This window comes from Doryrhamphus excisus, linkage group LG19 (genome assembly GCF_037039965.1).
Source record: "Doryrhamphus excisus strain RoL-2023G ecotype Guam linkage group LG19, RoL_Dexc_Guam_v1.1, whole genome shotgun sequence".
Taxonomy (NCBI): domain Eukaryota; kingdom Metazoa; phylum Chordata; class Actinopteri; order Syngnathiformes; family Syngnathidae; genus Doryrhamphus; species Doryrhamphus excisus.
This window is the reverse complement of record NC_136375.1, coordinates 6,129,715-6,148,572: the sequence shown is the minus strand read 5'-3', so window position 1 is coordinate 6,148,572 and position 18,858 is coordinate 6,129,715. Positions and strand designations below refer to the sequence as shown.

Below are 18,858 nucleotides of genomic sequence, written 5' to 3'. Positions count from 1 at the left end.
GTGACTTGGGGGGGGGGGGTGTGCAGGTCCGCCGCCGTCCGACGTGTGATTGTGTGTAATTTGGCAGCAAAGGACTCGGACGCTAACAGCCACTTCACGTACCAAACTCCAGACAATCTTTTCTCTTTTTCTACCTGGGGGGGGGAATTGGACTTATCAGCAGCTGCAAACATTTTCAAAGGTAATTATCCTGGCCTCCGTGTAGCGCGTCACCGGGTCAAGAGGTTTTTCTGTTAGCCACCCCACCCTCCCCAAAAAACATGCATTAATGATGATTGGATTGACCCCCGCCTGTAACACGCCATCTTACTTTCTGTCAAGGAGACGGAATCACAACATGGCCACGCTAACGCTAACATGCTGTACTACTAGCATGCTCTACTAGCATTTTTTTTGGAATGGGAATGTGAAAACAACCGGAAGAGCTCAGCAAATGTCTCGTATAAAACGCTAACCATGCTAACTTTTTTCCATGCTAGCTACAGGCTGGCTAATACTGGCTAGCTTGTTTGGGACTACCATTATTAGCTCCTTTTGTGGTGCCTGTGAATGCCAGCATTGGTTGATGTTTTTTAGGTCTATGTTCCGTATGAAGGCAAAAGAAGAGCTAAAGCTGTTAACCATGTTTTTTACTAGCATGGAAAAATCCACAATGTCAGGTTGTTTACAAAGTTGACAGAAATATTCACAGGACAAGGAGAACAACACAAACGGACAAAACAGCCACATTGTCTGACATTTTCCGAGGTTTCTTGCGTATAAATGTGGGGAAAAAAGCTTCGTACAAAATGCTAACCATGTTTTTTTCCATGTTAGCCGCTAGCCTAATACCGGCTAGCTTGGTTGGGACTATAGTTATTAGCTCTTTTCGTGGCGCCTGTGAATGCTAGCATTTTCCAATGTTTCTCAAAGTCTACATTCAGTATAAAGCTAAAAAAAATGATGTAATCGTATGTTTTGCTAGCATGTAAGAATTTTTCCAAACATAAATTTGACCCATAAATATTCACAGGACAAGGAGAACAACACAAACGGACAAAAAAGCCACATTGTCTGACATTTTCCGAGGTCTCTTGCATATAAATGTGGGAAAGAAAGCTTCGTACAAAATGCTAATCATGTTTTTTTCCATGTTAGCTGCTAGCCTAATACCAGCTAGCTTGGTTGGGACTATAGTTATTAGCTCTTTTCGTGGCACCTGTGAATGCTAGCATTTTCCAGTGTTTTTCAAAGTCTACATTCAGTATAAAGCTAAAAAAAAATGATGTAATCGTATGTTTTGCTAGCATGTAAGAATTCTTCCAAACATAAATTTGACCCATAAATATTCACAGGACAAGGAGGACAACACAAATGGACAAAAAAGCCACATTGTCTGACATTTTCCGAGGTTTCTTGCGTATAAATGTGGGGAAAAAAGCTTTGTACAAAATGCTAATCATGTTTTTTTCCATGTTAGCCGCTAGCCTAATACTGGCTAGCTTGGTTGGGACTATAGTTATTAGCTCTTTTCGTGGCGCCTGTGAATGCTAGCATTTTCCAGTGTTTTTCAAAGTCTACATTCAGTATAAAGCTAAAAAAAAATGATCTAATCGTATGTTTTGCTAGCATGGAAAAATTCTTCCAAACATAAATTTGACCCATAAATATTTGCTGGACAAGGAGAACAACACAAATGGACAAAACAGCCACATTGTCTGACATTTTCCGAGGTTTCTTGCGTATAAATGTGGGGAAAAAAGCTTTGTACAAAATGCTAACCATGTTTTTTTCCATGTTAGCCGCTAGCCTAATACCAGCTAGCTTGGTTGGGACTATAGTTATTAGCTCCTTTTGTGGTGCCTGTGAATGCCAGCATTTTCCAATGTTTACATTCAGTGTAAGGCAAGTATAAAGGCAAGAAAAATGATCTAATCTTGTGTTTTGCTAGCATGGAAGAATTCTTCCAAACATAAATTTGACCCATAAATATTTGCAGGACAAGGAGAACAACGCAAATGGACAAAATGCTAGCTAGAACCACAACTGTAATCACGTATTTTGCCAGCATGGAAAAATATTTTACGTAAATTTGACCCAGAAATTTTCGCAGGACAAGGACAACGATACATATGGACAAAATGCTAACAAATATCATGATCTAATCACGTTTGTTTTTACACGCTAACACTTAAACAACCAGCTAGCTACAGTTACGAGGATTAGCCTCTTTCATGCTGCCAATGTTGTTCGACTTTTTCTTAGTGCTAATCTTTTGTTTAAACATGAAAAGCTAGATGAATGTCATCGTACAAAATGCTAACCGTAGTTTTTTTCCATGCTAGCTGCGGGCTGGCTAATACCGGTTATAATAGCTTGGTTACGAGGATTAGCCTCTTTCATGCTGCCAACGTTGTTCGACTTTTTCTTAGTACTATCTTTCGTGTAAACATGAAAAGCTAGATGAATGTCGTCGTACAAAATGCTAACCGCAGTTTTTTCCATTCTAGCTTTGGGCTGGCTAATACCGGCTAGCTTGGTTACGAGGATTAGCCTCTTTCACGCTGCCAACGTTGTTCGACTTTTTCTTAGTACTATCTTTCGTGTAAACATGAAAAGCTAGATGAATGTCGTTGTACAAAATGCTAACCACATTTTTTTCCATGCTAGCTGCGGGCTGGCTAATACCGGCTAGCTTGGTTACGAGGATTAGCCTGTATCACACCAACGTTGTTTGACTTTTTCTTAGTACTATCTTTCGTGTAAACATGAAAAGCTAGATGAATGTCGTCGTACAAAATGCTAACCACATTTTTTTCAATGCTGGCTGCAGGCTGGCTAATACCGGCTAGCTTGGTTACAAGGATTAGCCTCTTTCACGCTGCCAACGTTGTTCGACTTTTTCTTAGTACTATCTTTCGTGTAAACATGAAAAGCTAGATGAATGTCGTTGTACAAAATGCTAACCACATTTTTTCCATGCTAGCTGCAGGCTGGCTAATACCGGCTAGCTTGGTTACGAGGATTAGCCTCTGTCACGCCAACGTTGTTTGACTTTTTCTTAGTGCTAATCTTTTGTGTAAGCATGAAAAGCTAGATGAATGTCGTCGTACAAAATGCTAACCATATTTTTTTCAATGCTAGCTGCGGGCTGGCTATTATCGGCTAGCTTGGTTACGAGGATTAGCCTCTTTCACGCTGCCAACGTTGTTCGACTTTTTCTTAGTACTATCTTTCGTGTAAACATGAAAAGCTAGATGAATGTCGTTGTACAAAATGCTAACCACATTTTTTTTACATGCTAGTTGCGGGCTGGCTAATACCGGCTAGCTTGTTTACGGCTATTGTTATTAGCTCCTTCCCGATGTTTGTGTAGGTCTATGTTCCTGAAGTATTTGCAGGACTAGGACAGCAACACAAATGGACCAAAAGATGATGTTTTTCGAGGTCTGTCTTGCGTATAAACATAAAAAACAGAATGCTAACCATGTTATTTTCAAGCTAGCATGTTTACATGACATGTTTCAATGATGATTGCACGTTCTAGCAAAGAGTAAAAAGCCTTTCTGCAAGTGAGTGAGGAAATGTTCGCTCCTCAAGCCGTGGGGAGTGGGGGCGGGGGGGTCTCAGCAGAGGTGTTTGTGTTGGTACTGGGTTTTTTTTCACAGCGCAAAGCCTTTGGAAGGGAAGTGCTTAGCCCAGAAACAGGAAGTGTGCACCCAACAACACCGCAGCAGCGCCGCAGCTGCCAGCCGGGAGACCACAAACACAACATAACGCGTCTGCTAGCACGTCTGCTTTAGTCTTTTGTCTTGGTTAGCATCATGACATATTGCTACTTAGTACCAAATAAATACTATTTCATACGCCATCATTATTTATTATTATGTATTATTATAAAATATTTGTATTCATATGGAATTATGGATGTAAGTATGTTTTTATGTCAATACTGTCAATAATAAATTATAATCATAATTATAAGTATTTTATTAGAAATAAATCAGATCATATTAAATGTTGTTTTTCATTGTATTGTATTTCTTATAATAGTTATTCTTCATGTTAATTGTTTATTTTACATTGATAATTCATTTAGAATGAAAAGAAAATCAATAAATAGAAATGTAAAAGATATATATATAGAATAGAATATACAGAATATTAGTTGTAATATTACCAGAATAAAGTCGTACATTTGGATTTGGAGAATAAACTTGTAAATTACATGAAAACAAAGTATGTGTAGTATGTGTACTATAAAATAAGTGGTGAAAACAAATGATTTTACAAAATGTTTACAAAATTTCTGACTTTATTCTGGTAAATGTACTGCTTTTTTGTACGTTTGGGCCTTAGGCAATGTTTTTTTTTTTCTCATATTTCCAACTATTTTTCTCGAAAATTTCTAACTTTATTCTTGATTTTTTTAAATGTGGCCTCAGGCTATCCGTGGAAATGCCCCCTCTTTAAAAAAATCCAGAAAAGGACCATAAAAAATCCTCACATTCTTATTTTTTTTTATTGCATTTCTTACACAAAACATTGATGAGGCACAAATCAACTTTTAGTGTTTTCCTTTCATTGCCACTTTCTTTTATTTGATTGTTTTTTTCATAACAAAAGCATCTCGGAAAAGAAGACAAAAAGTGCTTTACAGGGATTTACCATGTCAATAAATTATTACAAGGACATTGAGGTCGTGTTGGAGTCGCGTCTTTACACGATGGCCATGAAGTACACACAAAGAAAACCTCACATGTTCCATTCCATGTTGTCAGTTTTGTACCAATACTGTTTTTTTCTGCTCACACATGAAAAAAAACACAATCTGATCGTTTTTTTACTTGAGTTCATGTCAGAATTTGTGCTTTTCCTTCATTGTCGGCCCAACAGCACACACACACACACACACACACACGAGTGACTGTTCCAGCAATTAGACGGCTCCCGATGGGTCCTGTAGCCATTTCCTGCTCAGGTGGAATATCGTTGCGTTGAATGACGTCCTTGTCTGGGGGGGGCGGGGCTACGGTCCTTCTTGACCTGGGCTCAGTGAAGGGAGTTGAAGGGTGGGGGGGCCGTGGGCGTGCGGCGCTAGCGGCTGAGAGGCAGCTGGGGCAGCGACATGGCCTGATGGGGGAGGCTCTGAGACGTCAGGACGGAAAAGGGATGACCTGGACGGAGAAAGGATGCGTATCCTCGTCAATTTGATGGTATTTCGTAATTGTACGATCTCTGTGTAATTGTAGTGTCATGAAATCCAAAGTACTGCGTACTGTCGATGTATCCGTGCAGGGCGACCATGCGGGCGCGATCAGGGCTGCCAAAAGGGGAGTAGTGGAGCTCATCAGGCAGAGAAGGGGTCATCCTGGCCTGGGGGTGACCCTGGGGGGCTCCGCCGTGCTGAGGCGTGTGCTTTTTGTGTCGCGCTCTGCAGTTCTGGAACCACACCTGTAAGACACGAGGTACACTCAGTACTGTAGTAGAATGTATAGTAGAATGTAGTATTTGTTAAAAAGGACAGAGGTGTGCTCACCTGGATGACTCGCCTGCTGAGACCCGTCATGTCAGCCAGTTTTTGTAGCGTTTGAGCGTCGGGGTTGTTGTCTTGGGCGAACTGAGCCTGCATGATCTGCAGGAGGACATGAACAGCACGTCAAGGGAGACCCAAAGAACTTCTTCTTTGGCTTTTCTGGTTGCATGAAGTGGTGGGGTGTCACCTGCAGCTGCTCTGCGGTGAAGGACGTTCGAGCCCTCTTGGCCGGTTTGGGCTGATTGTCTTGTTCCGTGGGAACGGCCCCCTCTAACGTGATACCGTTACCTGCAAAAGTACCACAACATCACAACATCGGCAATGAAAGACACGGAAAGTTTCATCCCTCGCCTGACTTAGCATCAACATCACTGTTCATATACTGGATGTATTCATATTTATACTAGCTATGCAGTGCTCATTTATACTGGATCATACGTCATGACATAGCGTATCACACGTCATGACATAGCGTATCATACGTCATGACATAGCGTATCACACGTCATGACATAGCGTATCATACGTCATGACATAGCGTATCACACGTCATGACATAGCGTATCATACGTCATGACATAGCGTATCACACATCATGACGTAGCTTATCATACGTCATGACGTAGCGTATCATACGCCATGACGTAGCGTATCATACATCATGATGTAGCGTATCATACACCATGACATAGGGTATCATACATCATGACATAGCGTATCATACATCATGACATAGCGTGTATCATACGTCATGACATAGCGTATCATACGTCATGACATAGTGTATCATACGTCATGAGATGCTGGATCATACGTCATGACATAGCGTATCATACGTCATGACGTAGCGCATCATACGTCATGACATAGCGTATCATACGCCATGACATAGTGTATCATACGTCATGAGATACTGGATCATACGTCATGACATAGCGTATCATACGTATTGACATAGCGTATCATAGGTATTGACATAGCGTATCATACGTATTGACATAGCGTATCATGCGTATTGACATAGCGTATCATACGTCATGATGCAGCGTATCATACATCATGACATAGTGTATCATACATCATGACATAGTGTATCATACGTCATGAGATACTGGATCATACGTCATGACAGTGTATCATACGTCATGAGATACTGGATCATACGTCATGACATAGTGTATCATACGTCATGACATAGCGTGTCATACGTCATGACATTGTGTATCATACATCATGAGATACTGGATCATATGTCATGACATAGTGTTTCATACGTCATGACATAGTGTATCATACGTGATGAGATACTGGATCATACGTCATGACATAGCGCATCATACATCATGACATAGTGTATCATACGTCATGACATAGTGTATCATACGTCATGACGAAGCGTATCATATGTCATGACATAGCGTATCATACGTCATGAGATACTGGATCATACGTAATGACATAGTGTATCATACGTCATGATGTAGCGTATCATACGTCATGATGTAGCGTATCATCTGTCATGACATAGCGTATCATACGTCATGACATAGTTTATCGTACGTCATGAGATACTGGATCATACGTCCTGACATAGCGTATCATACGTCCTGACATAGCGTATCATACGCCATGACATAGTGTATCATACATCATGACGTAGTGTATCATACGTCATGACATAGTGTATCATACAGTATGATGTAGCATATAATACGTCATGACGGAGCATATCATACGTCTAGTATGTAGTGTCTGTGTACAGCTTGTACATTGCCAGCCCACTGGCATTGCTGGGTAAATAGTAAAATAACGCAGTCAAGCATGGTGGTGATGGTCATTGTCTGGGGCAGCATGAGTGCCGCCGGCACTGAGGGTGAGCTGCGCTTCATTTTTGGGAAAGATGAATTCCAACGTGTGCTTGGACATTTGGAAGACTACCTCCCATGGTGGCGGTAGCGTCACGGACCTTGGGTGCACGAGGGCTGTGGGCACGGGGCAGATGTGTTAATTTTTGGGAAAGATATATCCAACTTTGACACTCGGAAGATTGGCTCCCTTGGTGGTGGTGGCGTCAAAGTGCCACCGAGACTGGGAGAGATGCGGTTCATTGAGGAGAAACATGAATTCCAACCTGTAATTTGACATTCTAATGGTAGCTTCTCAGTCAGTCTCAGTCAGGTCCAGGACTGCACGAGTGCTGCCAGCTCCAATGGAGCTGTGGTTCATTGAGAAGAAACCTCAATTCCAACATATACTTTGACATGTTGAAGATTGGCTCCCTTAGTCGTGATAGGGTCACAGTCCGAGGCTGCATGAGTGCTGCCGGCACTGGGCAGATGCATTTCATTGAGGATAAACAGGAATTTCAACTTGAATTTGACATTCTGACATTCTGTTTCCAGCGGGAGGTGGTAGCTCAACAGTCCGCGTCTGCACGAGTGCTGCCAGCACTTAGGAAGCACTGGTTAATAGAGAATAAAGACGAACATCCAACATTCCAACATGTACTTTGACATTCTGAAGACTTCCATGGTTTCTATGGTGGGTGTCATGTCTTGGGTTGCATGAGTGCTGCCGGCACCAGGGGGAGCTGCGTTTTATTGAGGGGCAACCTGAATTCCAACTTGTACTTTGACATTCTGAAGACTGGTTCCCTCGATGGAGGTCGTGTCCCAGTTCGGGGCTGCATGAGTGCCGCCTGCACCAGGGGGAGTTGTGTTTTACTGGGGGGCAACCTGAATTCCAACTTGTACTTTGACATTCTGAAGACTGGTTCCCTCGATGGAGGTCGTGTCTCGGTCCGGGGATGCATGAGTGCCGCCAGCACCGGGCAGTCGCCGGCACCAGGGGGAGCTGCATTTTATTGAGGGGCCACCTGAATTCCAACTTGTACTTTGACATTCTGAAGACTGGTTCCCTTGATGGAGGTCGTGTCCCGATCCGGGGCTGCATGAGTGCCGCCGGCACCGAGCAGTTGCGGTTCATTTTTGGGAAAGATGAATTCCAACATGTTCTGTGATATTGTCAAGCATGACGTATGGCAGGTTGAAGGTGAAGGTCATGGAAAGGTCAAGTACGTCTGAGGCGTGTCTAACATCCATCATCATATTTCTCTCGTGCACTGCTGACTTGCGTTGCCAGCTATTGGAGTGGATAACATATAAAGGCAAGCTGTACACAGACTACTCTAAAGAGTCCACCAGTCCAATCGTGTCCACTTACCGCTCTCTGCCGCCCGCTTGAGGTTCTCCAGCATGGTGTCATAGTGGATCCTGCAGAGCACCTTCTCCTCCACCAGGCCAAACTCCTCCCCCGTGGAGAGCTGCCGCTTGCAGGAGAAGCAGGCGAAGCACGCAAGGTGGTAGGCGTTGCCTCGGGCTCGCCGCACCCAGTCGCTGGCGTAGATCTGACGCCCGCAGCGGGCGCACTTGGTACCAAACCTACTGTGAGGGACAGAGGAGGACACGCTGAGGCACGGGAAACCTTTCTTACTTCCTCCTGATGACATATGTGTGCTTCCGCCCTACCGAGCCTTGGAGGAGGCCTGGCTGAGATTTGAATGCAAACAAAGCGACACCTGAAATCTCCTGAATGTTGCATGACACACACACACACACACACACACACACAGACGTGCATGACATCACTCTGTAACCGATAGCAACACTGAGGTCAGCCAGCAAAACAAGGGGAAAAGCGTGAGAAGAGATGTGGGTCCATGAGGAATATTGGGCAGGGTAGTAAATGTGTGAGGACGGATTGAACAAACGCGGTGTTGACGGAGGCAGAGCGCTTGGAGCTGTCAGGACACGGACGTTCCTCCATGATAACCATAATAATCATAATAATAATAATAATAATAATAATCATCACTCCTGTGGACATTTTGAAAGGGTCCGCCTGTTACACGCACGTGTGGACTGAAGGAGGGGTTTCTAATCAAGTGGCCTAGTTTCAACTTTGTTGGTCAATGATGTCGCCATGGTTACACGGAATGTTACCAAATCTAAATATGATCCATACTGCTTGCCTCTTTAAACCCAAGATGGCTTTCTGGGGGAAAATACGCCAACTTATGGGGTTTGAGTTATCAAAAAGAATCATTTTTAATGTATCCAGCCATCCACTTTATTTGGCTTGTCCAGGGAGGGAGGGGGGGGGTTGTCACTGGCCTCAGTGGAAGAATTTTTTTTACTTTGATATTTTATTTAATATCATTTTCCATTTTTATATATTTTTTCAAACCAATATTCCACCAATATTTATATATTAATTATAATATTAATTAATTCATTTATTTTAAAATGTTCCATGTCATTCGTTCAATTACATTTTTTAACAGATATTCCACACATATTTTTCATGTTTTGAAAATTAATTAAAAAGTGTATAAATTCTACTAATATTCTTTTCTTAATTTGGATTAATTTTAATTAATTAAAAACATATATATTATTGTACTTTTTTTTTAAAAACAGATTTTGGCTATTATTTTAATGTTTTTAAATTAATGAATTTAAATTTTCCCATTTTTATACTTTTTAAAACAATGTTCAACCAAAATTTTTAACATTAATTTTTCAATCAGATTCAATAAAAATGTTTGGTACATTTTTTAAACAGATATTCCACCAGTATTTTTTATGTTTTGAAAAGTGTATAAATTTAATATTTTTCCACTAATATTCTTTTCTCAATTTTAATGAATTTTAATTTGTTTTTATAATTTTACATTTTTTACCTTGATTTTGATTCCATAGACTTTTAACATTGATTTTTCAAATCAGTTAAAAATGTTTGGTACATTTTTCAACAGATATGCCACCAATATTTTAAATGTTTTTAGAAATTAATGAATTAAAACCTGTTTTTAGTGTTTAAAGTCTATTTTTAGAACATGTTGCAGGCCAATAAAAGGCCACCAAAGGCTGAAGTTGACCAGCGTCGTCGTGCTTTCTCACAGAGTGGACACACCCCTATAGCACTGCAGCGGAGAATTGTACGACACACGCTCAGCATCGACAGACGGCATCAGAGGATGACACGGAAGCATAAACCAGCTGGCGCCACAGCAGAAGAACCAGGGGTTGCAGACCCCCTGGTAGGAGATTGAGAAGGAAAGAGGACAAAGATGGAATGGATGGATTTGTGGTAAACAAACGCTTCTGGAGGTTTGTATTTGGCATCCAAATAGTAGTCATGCCAAAATGGCTGCGTTGCTGCTGGATGTTCACACTTTCTGAATGATGTTGTTGTTTAAGACAACAATGGAAGAGACACAAGAGAAGGAGATGATCATTGCAGTGATCTTTCCACTGATGACTGCACCTTTGGAAGGGACATGCATTTTGAAAACGGATGCTATTCTGCCAGTACACAGCCCCCCCACCCCACCCCCCCCCCACCCCACACACACACAAGCACTCAGGCTAGCAAGAAAAGCAGCGAGAAATAAAAAAAAAAAGCAGACATGAAGCGAGTAGAGTGAGATGAGAGATGTGGGCAGGGGGGGTTGGGGGTTTGGGAGTATGAGGGCTGACACTTGAGTGGGTTTTGGCGCAGCACCAGCCCCCCACTCCAGCCCACTCTGGCTGGGATGAAAGCCCATGTTGTACCCAGAAGCCTCAGCAGCGTGTTCCGCATGCTTGCATACGATGTTTACCTCCTTCCTGATTCCTACGTTTTTCCATGTTTGTTACACTGAAATGTTTCTCATCATCAAACAAATGTAAATATTACTCAATATTAATCAGGTGACGACACAATTCGACACTTTTTAAATGAAACAAACGTACGTAATGCAGATCCAGCAGTTTGGATCTGCATTACAAGGTTCTATAAAGCCATTTGTAAAGCTTTGGGACTCCAACCAACCACAGTGAGAGCCATCATCCACAAACTGGCCGGCCAACCAAAACAACCCCAAGTTGTTCACTCGGAAGCTAACAAGCTGAAAGCATAGCACCACTATCTGGGCACGGTACGAGGATCCGCCGCTTCTACGCAGGCCACCAGTAAACCCCGGGGAAGGGGGCGTGACCACAGGATGTCTTTCTGGGGGAAATACGCCAACTTTGGGTACTCTAGCGTTTTACTGATGAAATCAGAAATCAATTTTAGAATCCGTCTTCTTCTGTTTATCGGGGCCTTGGTCTTGGGGGCAGCAGTCTCAGGACCAAAGTCCAGACTTCCTGGTCTCTGGCCCCTTCTTCCTATTCCACCAGTTTTTATAAAATTAATTCATCATAAAAAATAATGTAAATGTTTTAATTTAATATTTTTAAATATATTCTCCCAATAATGTTTGATATTTTCTATTTTATTTTCTATTCATGATTTCGAAAACATCTTTTATACATTGTTAGAATTGTAATTATAATAACTTTAAAATAAAATAATAATTACATAAATAAGTATTATATTATTAGTATAATTAAATAATAATATAGTATATTTTGAATTATAATAATTATTAAAATAAGATTTTGTATACATTGTTATAATTTTTTAAACAATATTCCACCACTTTTTAAATTATTTTAATTATGCCATCTTTGGAAATAAATATTATTATTATTATCATCATTATTAATAATATTATAATAATAATATTTTCAATTTGTTTCAGTTGAATATTTGTATACTTTTTTTTAACAGATACTGCACCCATATTTTTAATGTACTGGTCACACATAATATTATCCAATGAAAAAACAAAGTCATATATCATTAGAAAACTGTCTTTCGGGGGGGGGGCAGGAAATACATTTGGCGTCTGCGGCTTTGGGTGACCTGACGAATGTCTTATTGTCATTTGGATTCATTCCTCAGCATCGTTGCCATGGAAACCCAATCACCTCAGCAGAGGTGGATTGATGAATACTGCTTGGATACGCTGCCGGCACCCCGGTGGGGGGGGGGGGGTGGCTCATTGCAACAATCTTGCAACTTCCTTCTTCCTGTGTGTGCGTGTGGAAGTCACCCCCCCCCCCCAACCCCCCCGAGTGACACAGCAAGGGCTCTGTCCTCCAACCCCTACCCCAGCTACCCCAACACACGCTAGCCTAGCCTAGCCAAACACAGGCGGCCATTTCCTGCTATTACTCCTCATTAAAGCATCCGTCAGCCCAAAGCCAGAGGACAGAGTGACACAGATGAGGAAACATCTCCGCACATCTCAAAGCTGACCACAAATATGCAACAGAAACACTCAGCTGGACGCCCCCGCGGCCCCACGGCCCCACGCCCCTGCGGCCCATGGTAGTCAAGCAGAGTCAAGTCAAATAGATACACCAGCTGGGAGGGACAAAACACGCTCCTAAGAAAGGTTTACTAAGCAAATACCACTCAATTAAAATAAGTAATTGATTTATACTATTTGGACTATTGATCGGTGTACTGTATATACACAGTAGTAATCAATTGTACTGTACTCATTCATGTGTTAGCATGTTAAAAGTAGCTATATATGGCATTTGACCAAAATAAGCAATACATTTGTTAATTTGAACTCGTTAAATCAATACAATAAATGAATAATAAATAGCTGAGATTAATTGTATTTATTTTGTATTTATATATATATATTATATTTATATATATGTTATATATTTATATATTATATTTATATTTCAACATGAGGAGACAAAAATGCTTTAATTTTTGCTGATCATATTTCATAATAATATTTGTATTAACTTTCCAAAAACGACAACTTTATTTTATTTAGTTTGGTTTGCTTCTCATCGTTTTTTAAGAGAAAAAAAACTATTTTTTCCACTTCAACTCTACGCTGATTAAATGTTTCTTCTATTCTTTATATGATGACGTTAAAATACACTTTCTTAAATATTTAAATTTTCGGAGTGAAAAATGAGGTGGTAAAACACCTAATTTATCCTTCCTCTTAATATTTTACTTAATATTTTATCGCTGCTGTTTGTTTTGTTTTTTTGCTGTGGGCCAATAAAAAACTATTCCTGCGGGCGTTCACCCCATTGCTAGACCAGGCCAGGCCGTGGCCTTCCGTCGACCTCCATGACAGGGATAGCCAGTGAAGGTCTCCGATGCTGGCATCCAGCCAACATGTGACAGCTATTTGCACCCTGCCCTCCTGACCACTTGTGGAAGGCACCCCACCCCGCATACTCTTAAGGTGTGCTTTACATATTTAATAATAATGGCTCACAGTTCAGGCTGTAAGGGGAGGGGGGGTGATGGTAGAATATTATCAGGAAGCTGGCGGAGCAAACAGACGTGAGCGTTGTCAAAAGGCCCCTGATTGACAGCTGCTGGACGCGCATAAATAAACACTGGCCGGGAGTGTGTGTGTGTGTGTGTGTGTGTGTGTGTGTGTGAAGGTGATATACAGTACGTGTCGCCGGGTGGATAAGAATCACATTCAGATCAGAGCAAACATGCTGGCGCTTTAATTGCTGCTCTGGGGGTTTGGGGGTGGAGGATGGCTAATTGCTGGTGATTAGAAAAGGGGGGGGGGTTGTGTCAGGTTTCCATCACACTGAATGACATTCATGTTCTTACACACACACACAACATAACACACACATAATGTGTGGTGTTTTATTGTGTTTAGTACACATCCTCCTCCTCCTCCTCCTCCTCCTCCTCCTCCAGGATGAAGACGTGCCAACACCCTGTGTTTGTCCCTGAGTGGGATTGCATCATCAACTATTTGGGTGGGGTGTGCATATTTCATCAAGGATAAAAACACTATTATTATTATTTATTTATTTCATCATTATGCATTACATTTACAACACTTTAATTTTCTTACATTTTTGGTATTATTTTTTATTATTAGAGCTATATGAAGGAAATACTAATTCCTCCATCTTTAACAAGCTTTTTTTTATTTTTTCTGTGGAGGTCTGGAATGACCACGTGACCTGGTTTAGTTGCTAACCTGTCTTTGTTTCCACAACAATCCCAGCAAAATGAGCAAAAATGGAAAAAGAAGAAGCTGGAATGTTGACACTAAAAACTCATAATAAAATCATAATAATAAAACCAAGCAATGCTGCCTTTAATGTACTGAATGATCACGTCACCTGGTTTAGTTGCTAACCTGTCTTTTTTCCCCCCTTATGTAAAATACTAAACCTGCCATTGACTTGCGTAAAAATCAATAACACGGAAAAGTATTTCATCATCAGAAACATGGAACCAAAACCATAATAAAATAAGCTAAAATGTTGAGACTAATAAAACATAATTTGTCTATTAATATATGCAAAAAAAAATGTTGCCTCTAAGAGTCAAGCTGTCTCTCGCTGGTGCTTTTTGATTTTTGATTTAAAGTAAGAAAGTAAGATTGCAATAAACCAAAAACATTAAATCATAAAACAATCAGCATATATTCAGAGATATGAGCTTCCACGGTTGCTGCAGCGATGCAACCATCAATGATTCATAATCAATGATCAATAATTTCCACAGCAACTCAGCTTCATTTTCCTCGTGACTATTTCTATTATCCGATTGTGACTTACATGAAAATATAGTAATAAAATATAATAATATATTATATTTATACATAATGTATTATATATAATAAATGATTATTATTAATTATTATTATTACAAATCTACTGCCATCACTTCAGTCTCCAATCGAACACAGGAAGTGTTTGTAATAATATCACTTCATATGATCGTTTTTTTTTTACACATGAATTAGACATATTAGGGAATATTTGGTCATATTTAAAAAGTCAACACATGAATATGGGAACACGTGCTTAGAAATGAACGGCTTATTTTCGCTCATATTTCATGATCGAAAGGAAAGAGGAAGAAAATAAAAAAAATAAGTGAACAAGAGATATAAGGACATACCCGCCATTATTGCCGAAACTCCCGTGGGTAGAGAGAGAGAGAGAGAGAGAGAGAGAGAGAGAAAGAGAGCGAGAGAGAGAGAGAGGGCAAGGCCGTGGTGTTTTGTGAAAACAAAGTGGTAAACTTACCCTACCTGAAATAATCCATTTTGCAGAAGATCTCCTTGTTTTTGATGTAGCAGCTGCTGTGCTGACGTAACGACGTCCGGCACACCGAGCACTCCAGGCAGCGCACGTGCCAGATCAGGTTGTTCACCTGTGGCACACACACGAGCGCACATGCGCACACGCGCAACAATCAATCTCTTATGCATCTTATTTATATATGACAAGATATGACAATATCACCGCAAGGAAATACACCCTAGCAGCCAATTATTTATTAAATATTCAAATCAAGCTTATTTACATTTTTTAAATGACATATTTTATGAAATTGATTCCAAATAAGAGGCCTTTGTAATGTTTTTTTAAACCACATTAATGTAGTTGCTAAAAATGGCTAATCACAACATTCATATCCATAATAAAATTGCTAAAAATACATTTATAGAATATAATAGATGCCGGTGGGTTTGATGCCCGACTATCAGACGACCGGAAGTATAACTAAGCTAACTGATGTTGTTTTCCTTTCAAACGTAAGAGCACGAGTCTTAGTGGGAACAAATAAACATTCCTACATTGCTAAAACAAAGCCAGCCTTCAAAAAAATAATGAAACGGTTCATTAGAATAGATGACAATTCCATCCATCAATCGAATATAAACATGCCATCCGTAAATAAGCCTCTTTTTTATTTTTTTCCCCAGAAAATGAAAAATCAACACGTCTCGTTTGCGTCTTGAAAAAAAATAACATGGTTTTATCTTGGAAACCAAATCACCTGCACGTGACTGCTAAAATATGATTTTATATATATATATGATAATGTCAGTATGATTTATTTTTTTATCTCAATCATTACAAATCAAAGACTACTAAGTCACTCATGTAAGATTTTGTGCTAACGATGTCCTCCTGATGGAGGTGATATTTACGGTTGTAAATGTGCCATCATCAAACGTTTCAAACGGGCACGTGACTAATAATGTGTGTTGTGATGTGTTTAAAACCCGCGGAAATACCACGACGGCCGAAGACAACAATAAATAATAAATACGGCTTTGTGTTTATATGCTCTGTGAAATCACGTTAAAGTATACATTTTAAGCGTCGCTATGTTTGTATTTTTTTAAGGCCTGCAGCGTCGGAGGCCTTTACCGAAAATCTTCCTATAAAGTCCGATTCGGGACGCCTTACCTTGAGCAGGTATCGATCCAGGATCTCCAGGCCGCAGCTGGCGCACACGTTCTTGCCGGTGGAAGGCACCGAGCTGGCGGTGGAGGTGGGCGAACACACCGAGGGCGTGGAGGGCGTGCTCGGGGACGACCGCGCGTCCTCCCGCTCCATGACGTTGGCCCGCTGGGACTCTGCGTCCGACTGAGACTGCACAAGTCCGAGTGTTTGATTTGGATTGGATTGGATCGAAATCCACGCAACAAAGTGAAGCAGAAGAGAATAATCGAAGGAGAAGGACGAGGAGATGCTGACCATTTGTTTGGAGTCCACGCTGCAGCCGGCTGCGCTCTGCCGCTCCGTGGAGATCACCTACAAGCAAACAAACATCTCCATCACTTCTGATAAATCAACCAATGAATGCTCCGCTTTTATAGCCTCGCTTACACGCACAATAAACCTGAAAAAGCCCCCCCTTCTCTCGATAGCAACAAAAGGCAGCTTTAAATGATCTGAAATTGGCTCCATGAATAATAACATTCTTCTTTGCAATCCAGGCGCGTGGATAGGAAGGACGGGGGTGGGGGGGCTGGGTGGGTGGATGATGCCTGGCGTTTAAACTAGCTGTAATTACAAATAGCTGCAATGGGATAAGAGGGCTGCCCGAGTGTCTATTTCAGGTGTCAATCAGAAGCAGGCGACGGGTCATGCAAAGAGCTGCAAATGTGATTTGGTTCAAATGCTTGCAATTAAAATCGCATTCCGGGCTGCGGGGAGCTAAAAGCACGGCTCGCTTCTGGCTGCACGACAACAAACATCAGCAAAAAGGTTGCACAATGCAGCAGAAATAAAAAATAATAAAAAAAATTAAAACATGTTGGTACCTGCTTCGTAGTGGGAACTGTGTTGCCCTCTGATAGAGGGGACAGAACTTCATTTTTCCAGTACATGAACTCCCCCGGAGCCTCAGCTTGCTTGCAGCGGTTCTCCTCCCGAGTCAGCAGCAGCACTCAAGCCGGGCTGTAGTCGTCGATGGTCGGCGGGTAGAGCTTCCACGGTCCGCGACTTCCCAACCTCGGAACCCTCCTGTGTCCGCTCCTTATGCGGTATATGAGGCAGCTCCACTTGAAGAGAGGACGGTAATAGAAATAGGAACATGCATGTACGCACACACACACACACACCCCCTCACTTCGCCCACTATACCTCTTCCCTCACGGCTAGGATGGAGTTGTGACTTGCAGGAAGTGGAACTCTTTATTCCATGCAAAGCTTTCCAAGGTGCAGGGAGGGAGGGAGGGAGAGAGGGAGGCAGGGATGGAAGGAAGGGAGGAGGCTGCAACTATAAGGGAGCAAAGAGGAAAGTTGGCAAATGTGGCCTTTTGCATGCAGCAAAACAAGAATACATCCAAAAATCATCAATATTTGACATTTGCCAACGGATATATTCAGACGCTTTTCACAACAAACAATTGCAAATATTTTCTCAACTAAGCCCGTTTTGCCCTCAGCATCATTCGGCCAAGACACAAACAGCAAACAAACAACAATTTGACGGCATCGTTCAAATTCAGCAAAGGATGATTCCGTTTCATTTCCAGCAATCACGTGATAACATCACATTCCCAAATGACAACCGGCCGTGACGTACTTTGGTTGGTCTGGACCGAGAAAGCGGCTATAAATACTAAAATAAATCACCACTTGCATTTCTCCTTCCCAATAGACAACAATATTCGTGGCAATATTTTTAAAAAGGACGCGCATGAGGCCTCACACGTTTACACTGAAAAAAAACATTTTAATAATAAACGGATTCAATCCAGAATACGCTCATTTTGTACAATTTGGGGGGGGGAGCACCAGGATAAAAATGACAATATAAGGGATAATAAAAGGATTTGTGTTCGATTGGATTGGAATCATTGACATAATACTGTCTGTTTTTTCCCAATATGATGTGCTAATTCATAGCTACTGTAATTAAAGCAAAACCATTATTAAACATATCCTTTTGCAGCAAAAATAAGAACGAATATAAAATTAAAATAGCAGGAAAAACCGGCATATGAAATATAATATTTAGAATATTTTGACATATTGTGGATATGGCTCTGGAAGTTTCATAGTACTAGCTTCTGTACTGTAAGTGCATAGATATATCACTAAAATGGATAATTAAAAAGAAACAAAATGAGTTTTTGATAAAGA

General features: G+C 41.0%; 1 protein-coding gene across 2 annotated transcripts; it reads right to left on the bottom strand.

Moving 5' to 3' along the window:
* Nucleotides 1-4,498: 4,498 nt before the first annotated feature.
* lhx6a (LIM homeobox 6a) lies at nucleotides 4,499-17,678 on the bottom strand. 2 transcript variants are annotated; one of them, XM_058057505.2, is made up of 9 exons: nucleotides 17,532-17,678; nucleotides 16,963-17,019; nucleotides 16,672-16,857; nucleotides 15,504-15,625; nucleotides 8,738-8,958; nucleotides 5,703-5,803; nucleotides 5,519-5,614; nucleotides 5,259-5,433; nucleotides 4,499-5,156 (listed from the first exon to the last, which is right to left on the bottom strand). In XM_058057505.2, the coding sequence occupies exons 1-9, from the start codon at nucleotides 17,595-17,597 to the stop codon at nucleotides 5,077-5,079; spliced, it is 1,104 nt and encodes a 367-aa protein (XP_057913488.1). In that variant the 5' UTR covers nucleotides 17,598-17,678; the 3' UTR covers nucleotides 4,499-5,076. The 2 variants fall into 2 exon arrangements, with proteins under 2 accessions (XP_057913488.1, XP_057913490.1); XM_058057507.2 differs by having other exon boundaries at nucleotides 8,738-8,955.
* Nucleotides 17,679-18,858: the final 1,180 nt, after the last annotated feature.

Coding starts and splice junctions, on each gene's coding strand:
- lhx6a (XM_058057505.2), bottom strand. CDS start 17,597: ATGTACTGGAAAAATGAAGTTCTGTCCCCTCTATCAGAGGGCAACACA. Junction 15,626..16,671: donor TGGATCGATACCTGCTCAAG/GTAAGGCGTCCC, acceptor TGTGTGCCACAG/GTGAACAACCTGATCTGGCA. Junction 8,959..15,503: donor TGCAAAATGGATTATTTCAG/GTAGGGTAAGTT, acceptor TGTCCCTCACAG/TAGGTTTGGTACCAAGTGCG.